Below are 16574 nucleotides of genomic sequence, written 5' to 3' on the forward strand. Positions count from 1 at the left end.
TGGTAAAGATGATGTTGACACTTCTCTAAAACGAAACCAACTTTATATAGTAGCCTCCATATACACACACACACAAGTCGTCCCACTGAAGGCTCAATCCCGAATCACTTCCTCCTTCCTATACAAGTGCCCTACACAGGGGGCACACACAGCGAGCCCCTGTGGTCTCTCTAGTGCACTCTATATGCCTTATGGAGCGGTTTGGTCTTCAGCGCAACAGATTTCCTCTTCATCAGCGCGGTGGAGCAACAGGGCAGGGGGCGTTTCCAGCTGCGCAGCGCTCACTTTCACTTAGCCTGTTAGCCTGAGCAGGCGGCTACAGCACATATTTTGACTTCCTATGTAGCCAGAAGAAGCTATACATGCTCCAAAAGGCGATTAAATTATAAATAAATGGCCTTGACGGACTTGTGTTTAAGCGGTGCGTTAAAGCTCTTGCTAGCTACATGGCTAAGTAGCAACAAGCCTGAGTGTAAAGTAACAGAACTTCACTGCTACTAGCAAGCCGTGCTAACTCAGGAGCTAACTCTGGTGTCCCTGAGCAAATGTCCCAGTCATTTTACACCCAAAGTGGAAATATTTCCGCGGACTAAATGACGAACGGCATCTCCTCCTCCTCTCTTTCCTCTCCTCTCCTCTCCTGTCCTGTCCTCTCCGCCCAGCGCGCCGGTACGTGAACTCATTCCGGGTGACCGTCAGCCAACCTCTCGCCTCCCTAAACACACACACAAAGCCCACTAGCTCGACCCAGACAGCCGTGTCCTGTCAAACACACTCGGCTCTGCCATGTCGGACAAAACGCACACATAAAAAGCTGAGTTTGTTCGTGACCAAACGCCACACACTCACAGATAACACGCTGATGCGTAGAGGGGCCTCCAGCAAGCACGCCATCTCTCTCTCCCCCTGAGCGAGAGACGATCCGCAGGCGCACTTTCCACACGATCCGCCCCGACCTGTCATTTACACCTGGCGCCCGTCACTCTAAACTAGACTGAAATAATATCTATTATTATTATCATTATTATTATTATCAATAGTAATGTTGGTGTTGTCGCTACATTTATGTTTCCATACGAATAAATATACATTTTGTAAGCGGCTAGAGATGAGATGAGAAGTCATTCATGGCATTGCTGCTTCTTCTTCTTTTTTTTTTTTTTTGGAAAAAAGTCATATTATATGCTGATTTATTTAAATACAAGCTTCTCAGTATTCCGGCCATATCCACAAACGAAAGTGCGGATTGAGTTCCAAAAGGGAACTTGTCGCGCATGCGCATTGCGCACCCTGAAAGACGTCCTGTTCTTGTGCTAACGGCTGCTAAGTCAGATTTGTTCTGACGTCCTGTTCGGCGTGCGGGTAAATAAAGGTAAAGTTGCTCGTTTTTAAAATGTCCTGGAGATATGGTGTTCATGAAAACAGAGCTTGCATGTGTTTGTTTAAAGAAGATATAACGGGGAGTGAGTGAGTTAGCTAGCTAGCTAGCTAGCAAGCAGGCTTGCTGCGGTAGTGTGTTAGCCACCTGATGCTGGAAGTGTTAAAAAAAAAAAACTGTATATCTTGATGAATGGAGATCCAAAGGGGTTTGGGTCGTAGCCCATTTCATGGATGAGAGTGGAAATAGTGTATATTACAGCGTATAGAGTTATCTGCTAAGACTTACAATAATATGTTTAGAGCCATACCAGCCCGTTTGAAAGCAGTGGCGAAAGAAGATCTTTTGTGTTCTAAGAAATCACCTGAGATGATTCTGGCAGCTCCACATAGCAGGAATCAACCTGTGCAGAGTTTCCCAAAAGCATCGTAACACAAAGATCATCGTTGAATGGTAGAGCGAGCAGCACAATGAAAACACTCTCTCTCCGAGTTAAGATGCTCTTAGCGTTAAGAGGCTTTTGGGAAACCCAGCCCATTTTAATGATATTTGTACAAATAGAAATAGAGCAGCGGCTACAATAATTGATACCTTAACGATCTTTTGGCCATTACAGAAGTAAAAAAGACTTTCAATATGTAAAAAGTACATGAACGCACTCACTCCTTGTTAAGATGCTCTTAGCGTTAAGAGGCTTTTGGGAAACCCAGCCCATTTTAATGCTATTTGTACAAATAGAAATAGAGCGGTGGCTACAATAATTGATACCTTAACCATTTTTGGCCATTACAGAAGTAAAAAAGACTTTCAGTATGTAAAACGTACATGAACACACTCACTCCTAGTTAAGATGCTCTTAGCGTTAAGAGGCTTTTGGGAAACCCAGCCCATTTTAATGATATTTGTACAAATAGAAATAGAGCAGCGGCTACAATAATTGACACCTTAATGATCTTGTAAAAAAAGACTTTCAATATGTCAATCGTGCATGAACACACTCCTAGTTAAGATGCTCTTAGCGTTAAGAGGCTTTTGGGAAACCCAGCCCATTTTAATGCTATTTGTGCAAATAGAAATAGAGCGGCGGCTACAATAATTGATACCTTAACGATCTTTTGGCCATTACAGAAGTAAAAAAGACTTTCAGTATGTAAAAAGTACATGAACGCACTCACTCCTAGTTAAGATGCTCTTAGCGTTAAGAGGCTTTTGGGAAACCCAGCCCATTTTAATGCTATTTGTGCAAATAGAAATAGAGCGGCGGCTACAATAATTGATACCTTAACGATCTTTTGGCCATTAAAAAGTAAAAAAGACTTTCAATATGTAAATCGTACATGAACACACTCCCTCCTAGTTAAGATGCCCTTAGCGTTAAGAGGCTTTTGGGAAACCCAGCCCATTTTAATGATATTTGTACAAATAGAAATAGAGCGGTGGCTACAATAATTGATACCTTAACGATCTTTTGGCCATTACAGAAGTAAAAAAGACTTTCAGTATGTAAATCGTACATGAACGCACTCACTCCTAATTAAGATGCTCTTAGCGTTAAGAGACTTTTGGGAAACCCAGCCCATTTTAATGATATTTGTACAAATAGAAATAGAGCGGCGGCTACAATAATTGATACCTTAACGATCTTTTGGCCATTACAGAAGTAAAAAAGACTTTCAGTATGTAAAAAGTACATGAACACACTCACTCCTCGTTAAGATGCTCTTAGCGTCAAGAGGCTTTTGGGAAACCCAGCCCATTTTAATGATATTTGTACAAATAGAAATAGAGCGGTGGCTACAATAATTGATACCTTAACCATTTTTGGCCATTACAGAAGTAAAAAAGACTTTCAATATGTAAATCGTGCATGAACACACTCTCTCCTACTTAAGATGCTCTTAGCGTTAAGAGGCTTTTGGGGAACCCAGCCCATTTTAATGATATTTGTACAAATAGAAATAGAGCGGCGGCTACAATAATTAATACCTAAACGATCTTTTGGCCATTACAGAAGTAAAAAAGACTTTCAGTATGTAAAAAGTACATGAATGCACTCAGTCCTCGTTAAGATGCTCTTAGCGTTAAGAGGCTTTTGGGAAACCCAGCCCATTTTAATGCTATTTGTACAAATGGAAATAGAGCGGTGGCTACAATAATTGATACCTTAACGATCTTTTGGCCATTAAAAAGTAAAAAAGACTTTCAATATGTAAATCGTGCACGAACACACTCCCTCCTAGTTAAGATGCTCTTAGCGTTTAGAGGCTTTTGGGAAACCCAGCCCATTTTAATGCTATTTGTACAAATAGAAATAGAGCGGAGGCTACAATAATTGACACCTTAACGATCTTGTAAAAAAGACTTTCAATATGTAAATCGTGCATGAACACACACTCTCCTCACAGTATGATGCTGAAGCTGTCTAAACAATGGAAAATAAAATACCATTTTGGCAAAAATGTTGGCATCCATTAATTTCTTGTATTAAGTAAAAAAATAATGTAAAGTGCACACAGTGCTTCACTGTAAACATCACACACTTTCAGTAACAGAATTTAAGCCTACATAAACACTGACTCGCACATGCTGCTTCTCTCGAACGTATACACGGAAGTAAGGCGGAAGGTAGTTTGTCGACGTCACCTCAAGACGACGCCAACGATTGGTCAAATTTGCGGGAAAGTTGCGGTGATTGGATATAATTGCAACACCGCCCTGAATTCACGGGGATTGGTTGAATTTGGGTTGATGTTGCAAATCGCAACATCACGAAATCTTGGAGGGTCTGAATATTGCACATGCGCACATCGCTCTTTCCGAATAGAAACATCTGGCAATTCATCAAAACAATATGTCGAGTGAGATGCTTCGGAAATCATGTGAATAAACTGATAAATTCGATATGTAACCCGAATGTCAGCGTATTTTGGCACTTGTCTGATCGGACAAGTAACTGAGACGATGAACTTGTCCGACATAAAGGATCACTTGTCCCGGACAAGCGTTAATGTCGAGCCCTGAGAAAAAAAAATATATAAATCAAAGCACTTTTTTATTTTATTTTAAAGTACTTCGTCTACTTCAACAATGTTACACAAAGATCGATCCATAACAGTTGTAAATGTCACTTAATTCCACAGGGTGTCGATAATGGTGGACACCGGTGAAAGTGATCACTATTATCGACACCTCACGTGACTTCTCAAACGCACGTTTAGATACAAAATGACAACTGTCAAATGAGAGTAAGAAACAAAGTAGGTTTCAACAAGGAGATCATGAAATATCGGTGAATTTGATCAGTAAAAACACATCCATCTTTCCACCATGCTTACCTGCGATGATAATGTCCGGGTTTTCCTCAAATTGCTGATCATGCTGGAAAAAATTCCATCTCAGGTAACGAGCTGTGTCATCAGACGACAAGATCAAAAGGGTGAGGCGGGTCTTCCGGTTGATTAATTAACCAATAATAACTGTTATAACTGAAACTCACCTTTTGTAAAATAGTTTTTTATTGGTAAATCTGAAAAGGTGTCGATAACTGTAGCCGCCGCTCTAGTAGGAAAATTTTGTTAAAGGAATTTTTTCCCCAATGCTGTTAAAAGGAATGACATTATGAAGGAGTTTGAGGTTGAAGAGGTTAAAATAAAAAGAAAGTATTATTTATTTTTTCCTCTCCCTCGTAAAATCAAAGAGGTCCGTTTTAAAACATTAGCAATTTTGAAAATTTCATCTTTTTTGGTGCAATCCGGTGACTTCTGGAGCTGCAGTTGAGCCTTAGGCCCTGTTTACATTATTTCGAATCAGCGGATCATCAGATTAAAGTTTTTAAAACGATTCGCGTACACACACAAATAGCAGGACGTGAAGTCCGCGCCGTTTTTCAGCAGTCGCGTCACATGACCAACGTGGCATGACCAACGCCAGCGAATCAGGAAGGTGGATGTCACAGTGACGTTGTCCAATGACGACGTCAGCTAGAGCTCAGCACTGCGTATCCTCGTTCCTCAATGTTTACACAGCACCGGATCAGATATGTACTGGGTTGAATACGTGGGCCCTGGCGGATTCAAACTGTTCCGCCTGTGGAGTCGTTTCCCGGCATTTTAATGTGCACGGACAGTGCATCCGCAACGAAAACGATATGGATACGGTCTAATGTAAACACCACCTGAAGAAATGAAAGAAAGCGTTAATTTTAAGTGTGTTATATTTTATTAGGTATTTAATACAAATTTTATTTACTAACTTAATAAAATGTTAACAAAGTTTAAATTTAGTTTCTTATTCATGAACCAGAACTTTACAAAATCACTGTAATTATCGAAATCTTCTACAAACTCCTGCAGTAAAAGCAGAAACCTTAAATTATAATGCCTTAAGACAAAAAACAAAATACAACTTGCTGCAATCGAGTCGTATTACACAGGACACATCTTTACAACAAAGATAACAAACGAGATTCAGCCGACTCTGACGATTAACATTATGAAATATATACAACTGAAAATCATAGATACCTTTAGCAAGTTTTGATTTTACGAAATATACATAATGCCAATGTTACATCACAAAATGTTAGGAATCGTTTTGATTCTGTTAAAAAGTGCAATAAACGGGCATTAAAAATAAATTACAAATGAAAGGAAATTTTCCTGTAGTTACTTGAAATGTAAATACTGTAAACAATACAAAAAAAAATTCAATAATAATGGCAGTTTATGAAAGTACTATTTAAGATGATGTAAATCTTGGCGAAAGAGAAACCAATCGAAACCCAAAAGAGTGAAAGTGATTATCATGCCGTTACCATGGGAACAGTCTTTTATGAATGCGGAAGTGGGCTCTCAGCGCGCCGAGTCCGGTGTGACTGAGGAAGGGGACAAGTTTTATGTTTCATCTACAACCCCAATTCCAAAAAAGTTGGGACAAAGTACAAATTGTAAATAAAAACGGAATGCAATAATTTACAAATCTCAAACTGATATTGTATTCACAATAGAACATAGACAACATATCAAATGTCGAAAGTGAGACATTTTGAAATTCCATGCCAAATATTGGCTCATTTGAAATTTCATGACAGCAACACATCTCAAAAAAGTTGGGACAGGGGCAATAAGAGGCTGGAAAAGTTAAAGGTACAAAAAAGGAACAGCTGGAGGACCAAATTGCAACTCATTAGGTCAATTGGCAATAGGTCATTAACATGACTGGGTATAAAAAGAGCATCTTGGAGTGGCAGCGGCTCTCAGAAGTAAAGATGGGAAGAGGATCACCAATCCCCCTAATTCTGCGCCGACAAATAGTGGAGCAATATCAGAAAGGAGTTCGACAGTGTAAAATTGCAAAGAGTTTGAACATATCATCATCTACAGTGCATAATATCATCAAAAGATTCAGAGAATCTGGAAGAATCTCTGTGCGTAAGGGTCAAGGCCAGAAAACCATACTGGGTGCCCGTGATCTTCGGGCCCTTAGACGGCACTGCATCACATACAGGCATGCTTCTGTATTGGAAATCACAAAATGGGCTCAGGAATATTTCCAGAGAACATTATCTGTGAACACAATTCACCGTGCCATCCGCCGTTGCCAGCAAAAACTCTATAGTTCAAAGAAGAAGCCGTATCTAAACATGATCCAGAAGCGCAGACGTCTTCTCTGGGCCAAGGCTCATTTAAAATGGACTGTGGCAAAGTGGAAAACTGTTCTGTGGTCAGACGAATCAAAATTTGAAGTTCTTTATGGAAATCAGTCATTCGGACTAAAGAGGAGAAGGACGACCCAAGTTGTTATCAGTGCTCAGTTCAGAAGCCTGCATCTCTGATGGTATGGGGTTGCATTAGTGCATGTGGCATGGGCAGCTTACACATCTGGAAAGACACCATCAATGCTGAAAGGTATATCCAGGTTCTAGAGCAACATATGCTCCCATCCAGACGACGTCTCTTTCAGGGAAGACCTTGCATTTTCCAACATGACAATGCCAAACCACATACTGCATCAATTACAGCATCATGGCTGCGTAGAAGAAGGGTCCGAGTACTGAACTGGCCAGCCTGCAGTCCAGATCTTTCACCCATAGAAAACATTTGGCGCATCATAAAACGGAAGATACGACAAAAAAGACCTAAGACAGTTGAGCAACTAGAATCCTACATTAGACAAGAATGGGTTAACATTCCTATCCCTAAACTTGAGCAACTTGTCTCCTCAGTCCCCAGACGTTTACAGACTGTTGTAAAGAGGAAAGGGGATGTCTCACAGTGGGAAACATGGCCTTGTCCCAACTTTTTTGAGATGTGTTGTTGTCATGAAATTTAAAATCACCTAATTTTTCTCTTTAAATGATATATTTTCTCAGTTTAAACATTTGATATGTCATCTATGTTCTATTCTGAATAAAATATGGAATTTTGAAACTTCCACATCATTGCATTCCATTTTTATTTACAATTTGTACTTTGTCCCAACTTTTTTGGAATCGGGGTTGTAATTTAGGTCATTTAATATTATTTAGCAGTGGGTATATAGGAAAGTGTAAAGTTTATCAGGCTTGGATGATTAAAAACTTGCGAAGGTCTTTATCTAAATACACGACTTACTCATTCTAAACCTGCCGAGCTTCACCAGCGAAGCTCTCAAAACTTGTAGTATTTTGCTTCCGTTCAAGCCTCGTTTCGAAGTCTGACCAATAAGAGCGCTACATTTTTGGAGATAAATTTGATTTTCTCAATTTAACTTCCATATATGCAGGGATCGAAACGAGCGGTCACCCACTCACCAATGCGAGTTGGAAAGGGTACGGGCGACTAGTGACAACATGTACTCGACCGAGTGGGCGACTGGCTCGCCACGCTATATATATCAAACTACTCACTGTCTCGATGGTTTCTATCAACGATTCTTGCCCATTTTAAGCAGAACTTGGTCTATTTTACCGTTTTTTACGATAATTTCAATAGATTTTGTGAGACATTTGTCAAGTTGGCATAGACGCGGGCGCCGCCATATTGTTTACGTGTGCAGTATACACCGCTACATGCAGCATGGCTGCGCGAAGTTTCGTTTCTTCCCGTTCATTTTCGTTGCTGCCCGTGAAGACAAATGTAACTTGAACCGCTATTGGTCAGATAGATTAGACCCCCACGAAGTTTAAAAGTCCTTGGCATGATATTTCTGACAGCTATCAAAACAAACAGATATCGCTCAACAAGTATGATGAGCCAGAGCAGCCTGCAGGTGATGAGGGTGAGTATGTGGCAGGAGATGTAGAGCCCCAGGAGAGACAGAATGAGGAGGTGGAAGATGAAGATGACGAGGAGGCGCAGCATGATGTGGTGTATGACCCGATAGATGATGATGATGATCTGGATGAGGGTTTCGAAGATTGTGATGATAATGAGATGACTGAGGAAGAAGTTTATAGACAGCTGAAATTGATCACTCATGTATAATATGGTTGCATTATATAAATAAATATATAAAATCGGCTTGAAATTTTTAATTATAAATACGGACCAGCGCTACTCCATTCGGACCAGTACCTCTGAGAGGCACTGGTCTAAATGGACCAGTGCTCCCAAATTCCCGTTTCGATCCCTGTATATGGAAAGCACGCACGCCCCGGGAAACCGCTGACCGTCGACAAAAATATCCACAGAAATGCACAAAACTACTTCACAAAGCAACAAAATTTTGGTTAGCACAGGTTAGTATAAAATGTATAGGCCGTGTTTGGGCCATGTTTTTTGAGAATTGGCCGTGTAAAACACAGCTACACAGCTTGCTAGCTAAGAATAATATAATAAGGCCAAAAAAAAAAAAGTGTGTTTCCGGTTACCCGACCGACCCTAAACTTTTTTTGGTTTTTTTCCCAGTCGCGACTTTTACATATAACCCAACCGCGTGAACCGGAAGTTTTTGTCACTCACTGGGAAAATCAGGGCTTTCCACAAGCGCCGGCTGCCGGCCATACAGCCGACTACACAATTAAGTCCAGCCGGCTACTTTAATGACTTATTTTTGTAGCCCACAGGCTCTAAATATTAATTTTCGATTTTAATAAAATTAAAATGTTTATCTAACGGACTGACAGTAATGTCAAACTGAACCGCACTCATTTAAGTTGTGATTCGCGCTGTTTGTACCGATAATAACCACAAATTCCCCGCCGACTTCGCTGATCAGGGGAGAGTAACTCATCCGCGGCCCCGACATGCGGTGTGCGCGCGCACTCGGCGGAGGCAGTAGTGTGTCGGGGCCGTCGGAGGGAACAGAAGCAGAGATGACGCTTATTTTGTCTTTCACCTAGAGACATGATTCAAACTTTAAAACGGAGACAAAATTCTCCTGTGTGGATCTGTCATTCAACTTTTTTGCTGGGTTCTATACTTTTTGATCAGTCACAGATCAAACACCATGAGCACATCTGGAGAAATTCAGGCTTTATAATGGGTGTCTATGGCGTTACACACCAGTGGAGCTCAGGAGTTTAGAGTGTAGGCAGCTTGGAAAAAAAAAAGCTCTAACTTTCTCATTTAAACTGTTTTCTCAGCCACAATTTTCACTCTACACACACAATTTTCTCAAAAGTTGTAGTCACACATTGTGTGAATCAAGACAAGTGTCTCCCTGAGCGATAGGATTTACAGTTTTTGAATGAGAAGCCTGAAAGTAAGGAGAGGACAGCCGCGCTCTCCCATAGACTCACATTATAAACGTGGCAGCGCTTTGACTGCAAAATCAGAAAAGTCACTTGTTTTTAACTCGCTCTAGTGTCCACATTTTTACACTAGGGACAAAAAAATTACATTAATGTGTTCATGGGAGCCTTGTAGCACTCAGTGTGAAAGAATTTTGTGAATAGCTCCTTTCGTTTCTGTGTAAATCAGCGTTGTTCGAGGAGAGGGAACTCTGAGAAAAAGCGCTCTTTGCTTGTTATATTGTGTCTTTTCCCTTCACCGTTACCAAGGCGACGAGCTGCACTCAGGGAGCAGAGAGGGGCGGGGCTGCTCTCTCTCTCTCTCTCTCTCTCTCTCTCTCATGGTGTATTGAGCTGTTATATTTACAGAAAAATTCATGTTAAAAGGTGTCTCATGCTGTATCAGATTCATCAGAAGGTGGTAACTCAGGTGACCTGCAAAGAAATTCATTATATTTTGTGAAATTATTCCTGTCTAAATATTAGGGCTGTAACGATACACCCAACTCACGATTCGATTCGTATCGCGATTTTTGACCCACGATTCGATACGCCCACGATTTTTTTTTTAAATGTTTTTATAAAGTAGTAAATTTGACTTAACATTTACTTACATTAACTATTTAATAACAAATAATTCAGACCACTGCAGAGAATGAGTAATATGTATGCAAAAATGAACAAATGTATATCCAAAGATTGTTTTATTTCTCAAAATAATACTGTTGAGCCGGAAGCTCTGTTTTTTTTGGTTCTGAAAAAGTCATTTTTCCAAATCGTGTAAATCCGTTAAGATTTTTTTTTGGGGGGGGGGCTCTCTCACTGTCTCACTCTGATAGGGCCAATGATTTTCTGTGATCGCGGAAAACAGATGGAAATTACGGAATTTTTATGGTGAAACATTGCTCACGTGTCAAAATGTAACTGCCGCAGAAGGCTTCCGCCCAAGCAGACATGCCTTCAGTGTTGCCAGATATTGCTAACGTTTTCCACCCCAAAATATGTTCAAAACCAGCCAAAAAGCACCTAAACCGGCCCAATCTGGCAACACTGCATGCCTTTCCGGTCAAGTGATTGTGATTGGCTTGTGGCACACCTAGCCAGCCAATGAGCTGCTTGTTTACAGATTCGCTCCCCGCGTCGCAACCAGAATGGCGACCACTTAAAAGAAATGAATGCTCTGCCAGTGGCGAGTGTGGACGTTGCGTGACTTGCAGAAGATTGTCGCAGGTCGGCGAAAAAACAACTTACTAATAGATATAAAAAAAAGTAATTTAAGTAAGTTTAAAATGTAATTTAAATAAAAAGTAAAGTATTCATAAATTGAAGTTTGGAAGCGCCTCTGTTTTTGGGCTGAGGAGAAGTTTGAAAGGGTGTACCGCGATTCTGCCTTCTTGTATCGCGATACGGATCGTGGCTCTGCGTATCGCGATTTCGATACGCATATCGTTACAGCCCTACTAAATATAGGTTATGGCAGCCATCTTGAAAAAAAAATGCCTGCCTACCGACCCTAGTTTTGAAATCTACTTAACCGGAAACACTTTTTTTTTTTTTTTTGGCCTAAGCTCAATTTATATAGCACTGTTCTCAAAACCCAAGGTTGCCTTACAATTATAGGGAGGAGAAAAAAAAAAGTCAACCAAATAGAGGTCAGGATGTCATTCCAATGGTGTAACAGCCACAGTCCCGCCAAAAGGTTCACGGAAACAAGTCCCACACCGCCAGCACAGCCGCCGCCGGGCAACATCACTCCGAACATCACGCCAAGCACTAAAGCACCGCCACACAGAGCGCTGGACAACCACAATGTTAAAATGAGCACTGAGCTCACTGCAGTCCATAGCAAGGAGCACAGGCGTCACCCATAGCGAACCAAGGCCTGGAGGGAACCGACTCCCAAAACTGGGTTCGGAGCTACACCACAGCCGGCGGACAAAACATTCAAACAAACATCAAACTACACAAAAAAAAGAGAGAGAAAATAAAATAAAAAGCTCCGGTAAGAAGTGGCAGCCAGAATGCGCACGATGTACTCTCAACCGGAAACAGCTAAGCTAAGCCTATAGTCCCAAGCTTTTGGATGAACCAGAACCATGTATGCAGTTTCCTTAACATCCTGAGAACAGTTCCAGAAGTTCCTCTTTAATCGTACCCAAGACTTTACTTACTCGTCATTGACGATTGATGAGAATCCATCAGTGGCGAAGAGAAAATTACTAACCGTCATCACGGTGATGGATGGATTTGTCATCTTTATCATTATCAGAAGTCATCTTTGGGTGGCACGGTGGTGTAGTGGTTAGCGCTGTCGCCTCACAGCAAGAAGGTCCTGGGTTCGAGCCCCGCGGCCAGCGAGGGCCTTTCTGTGCGGAGTTTGCATGTTCTCCCCGTGTCCGCGTGGGTTTCCTCCGGGTGCTCCGGTTTCCCCCACAGTCCAAAGACATGCAGGTTAGGTTAACTGGTGACTCTAAATTGAGCGTAGGTGTGAATGTGAGTGTGAATGGTTGTCTGTGTCTATGTGTCAGCCCTGTGATGACCTGGCGACTTGTCCAGGGTGTACCCCGCCTTTCTCCCGTAGTCAGCTGGGATAGGCTCCAGCTTGCCTGCGACCCTGTAGAACATTATAAAGCGGCTAGAGATAATGAGATGAGAGAAGTCATCTTTTATAGAAATCCCTCTATTTGTTGAAATCCAATACCAGTGAGGAGATGAAAAACGCCATGCCATTCTGTGTTCGGTTTGTAAATCAACAGGAAATTCGGATTCCTTCACTGTTGGTTGGTCCAAGACTCTTCTTGACTCTCTAATCAAGTTTTGTGTTGAAGTTAAAGGCCAAAGGGAGTCCGAATACCTCTTTTAGAATAATTTCGTGCTAAAATAACCTTCAGTAAGCTCAAACTAAAGAGGGTTATTTTAGTTTGAAGAAAACTTTTAGTCACACGTGCACAAGCACAGTGAAATTCCTCCTCTGAAGCCGTGAACACACGCACATACCCAGAGCAGTGGGCCGCTATGATACAGCGCCTGGGGAGCAGCTGAGGGTTAGGTGCCTTGCTCAAGGGCACATCAGCCATGAATACAGAGGAAGGGGAAAGTGCTGTTCATTCACTCAACTCCCCTCATATCTTTCCTGCCCACCCCAGGAATCGAACCGGCGTCCCTTTGGGCCCAAGGCTGCTCCTCTAACCTTCAGGCTGAAATCAAGAGGCTGGAGTGGAGCCCAAATGTTCTACGTAATGGAGAGGCCTAGCTGTATCTGTACAAATATTCGCTTGGTCTAAACCTGTATTAAGTCCACTTTTGCCACTTTTCCACTACTAACGCGGCTGAGTTGGGCTGAGCCGTGCCGTGCTGAGTTGGGCTGAGTCGGGCTGAGCGGGGCTGTTGGAGTTGCATTTCGACTACAACCACGCTGAACCGTGCTGGCTGGAAGTGGGTGGACACATTGGGTGGAGTTAGCGAAAGTGGGTGGACGTCACGTGATGTCGTTAGGCGGCGCAAACGGTGACATCAGTGACCTTTTAAGCGGTAGTCTCACGACCCGGATAGTAAACAATAAACATGGAGGACATGGAGTCGTTAGTGTTGCTGGTCTTGGTGCTGTGGCTTGTTGTCACCGACAACGCCAACAGATACTGGCAAGAGCGTATAGATGAGGCGAGGCGCATAAGGCTTCAGAAATTCTCGTAATTCGTAATTCTTCTTCTTCCGGGTTTACGGTGTTTACAGATCCCAGCGTGCTCGCGGGGCGTGTGTGGGCATGTGAGGACACTCCTCCTCACCAATCAGTGCACAGGGGAGTGTCTCCTCATGCCCCTAGCCCCACTCGGCTCGGTTTGGCTCGCTTCAGCCCCACTCTGAGGTAGTCGAAACGCGAGCCGTGTCGGGCTGAAGTGAGCTGAAAAAGGGTAGTGGAAAAGGGCCATTAGATAAACTAAGAAAAAGCGAATAATATTTTATTTTTCAGAGCCCGGGGGGAACCCTGTACACAGGGTGTAGACTAAGCTAGTGTTCGTTTGTTCCACAGGAGGCGAATGGCACTGAGACCAAAGAGAAGCTTCTGCTGATCTTACTTGGTTGATTGCACTTCAGGAGAACCAACCAAACGCAGACATGAAAATAGCAGTGGAAGGCTGCTGCCATGGCGAGTTGGATAAGATCTACGAGACCATTGGCTACCTGGAGCGCAAGGAAGGCGTTAAGGTGGACGTGCTGCTGTGCTGCGGGGATTTCCAGGCTGTGAGGAATGAAGGAGACCTGAAGTGCATGGCAGTGCCACCCAAGTACAGGCACATGCAGACCTTTTACAAGTAAGCCACCTCACACTTGGGTGTCACAGCTTTTCTTTTCTTTGTTGATTCTTTTCTGAGGTCTTATACATCTGCTTGTGGAAGGTACTATTCAGGGGAGAAGAAAGCACCCGTCCTGACCATCTTCATCGGTGGCAACCATGAGGCTTCTAACCATCTGCAGGAGCTTCCCTATGGAGGCTGGGTGGCCCCAAATATATACTATTTGGGTAAGACATATTAGGATGTGTGTGTGTGTGTGTTGCTTCTTGTTGTCTGTGCTCCTAGATGATTAGAAGACAGGATGCCGAAATTTAAAGCGGCAGCGCAAGTCTTTTTCACTCAGACTCAGAAAGCTGTAATGTCTTGCTCCCTTTGAGTATTTCATTTCATTTCAATGTATATTATGTGTATGGTGTTTTTAATAATAGATATTGTTACAGAGCAGTATTACAGATGTATATTTAGATCCCCAGTGAGCAAGTCACAGGACACGGTGGCAAAGGAAAAACTCCCTGAGAAGACAGGAGCACGGGTGCAAGTTTTCCGGCATGTGCCGGAAGCTCCGGTTTTTTCGCTTCTGAAAAAGTCATTTTTCCAAATCGTGTAAATCCGTTAAGATTTTTTTTGAGGCGGTGGCCCTCTCACTGTCTCACTCTCATAGGGCCAATGATTTTCCACGATCTCGGAAAACGGACGGAAATTACGGAATTTTTATAGTGAAACATTGCTCGCGTGTCAAAGTATACCTGCCGCAGAAGGCTTCTGCGTAACTGGCGCTAACGCCCAAGCAGACATGCCTTTCCAGTCAAGGCAGCTTTGTCGGTGATTGTGATTGGCTTGTGGCACACCTAGCCAGCCAATGAGCTGCTTGTTTACAGATTCGCTCCCTGCGTCGCAGATCTGACCTTGTCAGACTTCTCAGGTTTTTGAAAATGTTATACTTGCACCCATGCAGGAGGGGAGAATAACCACACTCCAAAGGAAATCCTCCTTATAGGATTCACTGAAGGCGAGGTGAATAATAACTGAGACGAAATTGAGGTCATTATTTAAATAATATTGGCTGGCGTTGAGTGGTATACATACTTGCCAACCCTCCCGATTTCGGCAGGAGGCTCCCGATTTTAGCCTCCGTCTCCCGCCTCCCGATCGTATTTGTTAAAAATTGGATAATCTCCCGGTTTTGGGAAATCCCTAGCGCCAAGTTAAAAATACTCCCGATTATGTCCAATCAGAATCGAATGAGAAACACTGCTGACGTCAACTGATTTTTAACCAATCAACGAACGGAACGACAGTCACTTCCGTAATGTAGGATTCACCCAGGCTGTCCGACATTTTTTACAAGCAGTCATTCATCATGGCCACTAAACCCAATACCAAACGGCAAAAATATGAATGCAAATCCCAGGTTGCATGGGAGAATGAATTTCCATGGATAAGCAAATGTTCGACCAGCCAGTTACACATTTTAAGGTAAAGATACCTTAAATCAGAATATAATGGACATTTGAGTGTGAAATTAAACTGGTCTTCCGTACCATTTCAGAAATTGTACAACTTCTAAAGTGTTTAGTGAAATTTTGCACGGCAGAGAATGTGTTTGGTGAGTGTATTTGAATAGTGTGGTCGTGTCTTATGCCATGTACACACGTAGCCGGGTATTTTTAAAACCGAACATTCTCCCCCCCTCCGTTTATAAAAATGTTTTATCCACACCACCTCGTCTTCGAAAAAAATCCCTTCCACACATAACCGAACATCTGCGTTTTCAATCACATTCATAAGCATTCCAAACCTGTAGATGGTTATTTCCCCAAATCCTCCCCCCTAATCACATCGCCTGTGCTCTTGGAGCAGTAGTTGGGCTTCTAAAATTAAACATGTAAATAGCACCTGCACAATAATTAACGCTTTCAAGGCACTACTCCGATCCATTACTCTTTAGCTAGCCGCACACTACGCCGATTTTCAGCGTACCGAGCCAACTGAAGTCGCGAGTCAGGCGTAAAGACTAGTTTTCGATGGTACCGACTCATCTCACAGCCGATTCGAAAAACTAATCGGGAGCCAGACTGATCGGCGAGAGTCGCTAGCAAAAGCCAATCATATCTTTCGCATATAACACGTGACATCATTAAACACAATTTCTAGCGTGAGGAATACGTGTTGGTAGCACCTAATGCAGGTA

General features: G+C 42.5%; 2 protein-coding genes across 3 annotated transcripts in view; one reads left to right on the forward strand and one right to left on the reverse strand.

Annotated features, from left to right (window-relative positions):
- Window positions 1–918, reverse strand: part of armc8 (armadillo repeat containing 8) — a 72883-nt gene extending 71965 nt beyond the window's left edge. For both annotated transcript variants that reach the window (XM_060929351.1, XM_060929350.1), the window contains exon 1: window positions 850–918. In XM_060929351.1, coding sequence (XP_060785334.1) covers window positions 850–894 — 45 coding nt within the window. In that variant the 5' untranslated portion in view covers window positions 895–918. The remainder of the gene's footprint in view (window positions 1–849) is intronic.
- A 351-nt stretch (window positions 919–1269) lies between these two features.
- The window catches only part of dbr1 (debranching RNA lariats 1), a 50764-nt gene continuing 35459 nt past the window's right edge, over window positions 1270–16574 (forward strand). The window contains exons 1-3 of the mRNA XM_060929352.1: window positions 1270–1372; window positions 14119–14401; window positions 14486–14610. Coding sequence (XP_060785335.1) covers window positions 14205–14401; window positions 14486–14610 — 322 coding nt within the window. The 5' untranslated portion in view covers window positions 1270–1372; window positions 14119–14204. The remainder of the gene's footprint in view (window positions 1373–14118; window positions 14402–14485; window positions 14611–16574) is intronic.

Source organism: Neoarius graeffei, chromosome 9 (assembly GCF_027579695.1).
Source record: "Neoarius graeffei isolate fNeoGra1 chromosome 9, fNeoGra1.pri, whole genome shotgun sequence".
NCBI classification, from domain to species: Eukaryota; Metazoa; Chordata; class Actinopteri; order Siluriformes; family Ariidae; genus Neoarius; species Neoarius graeffei.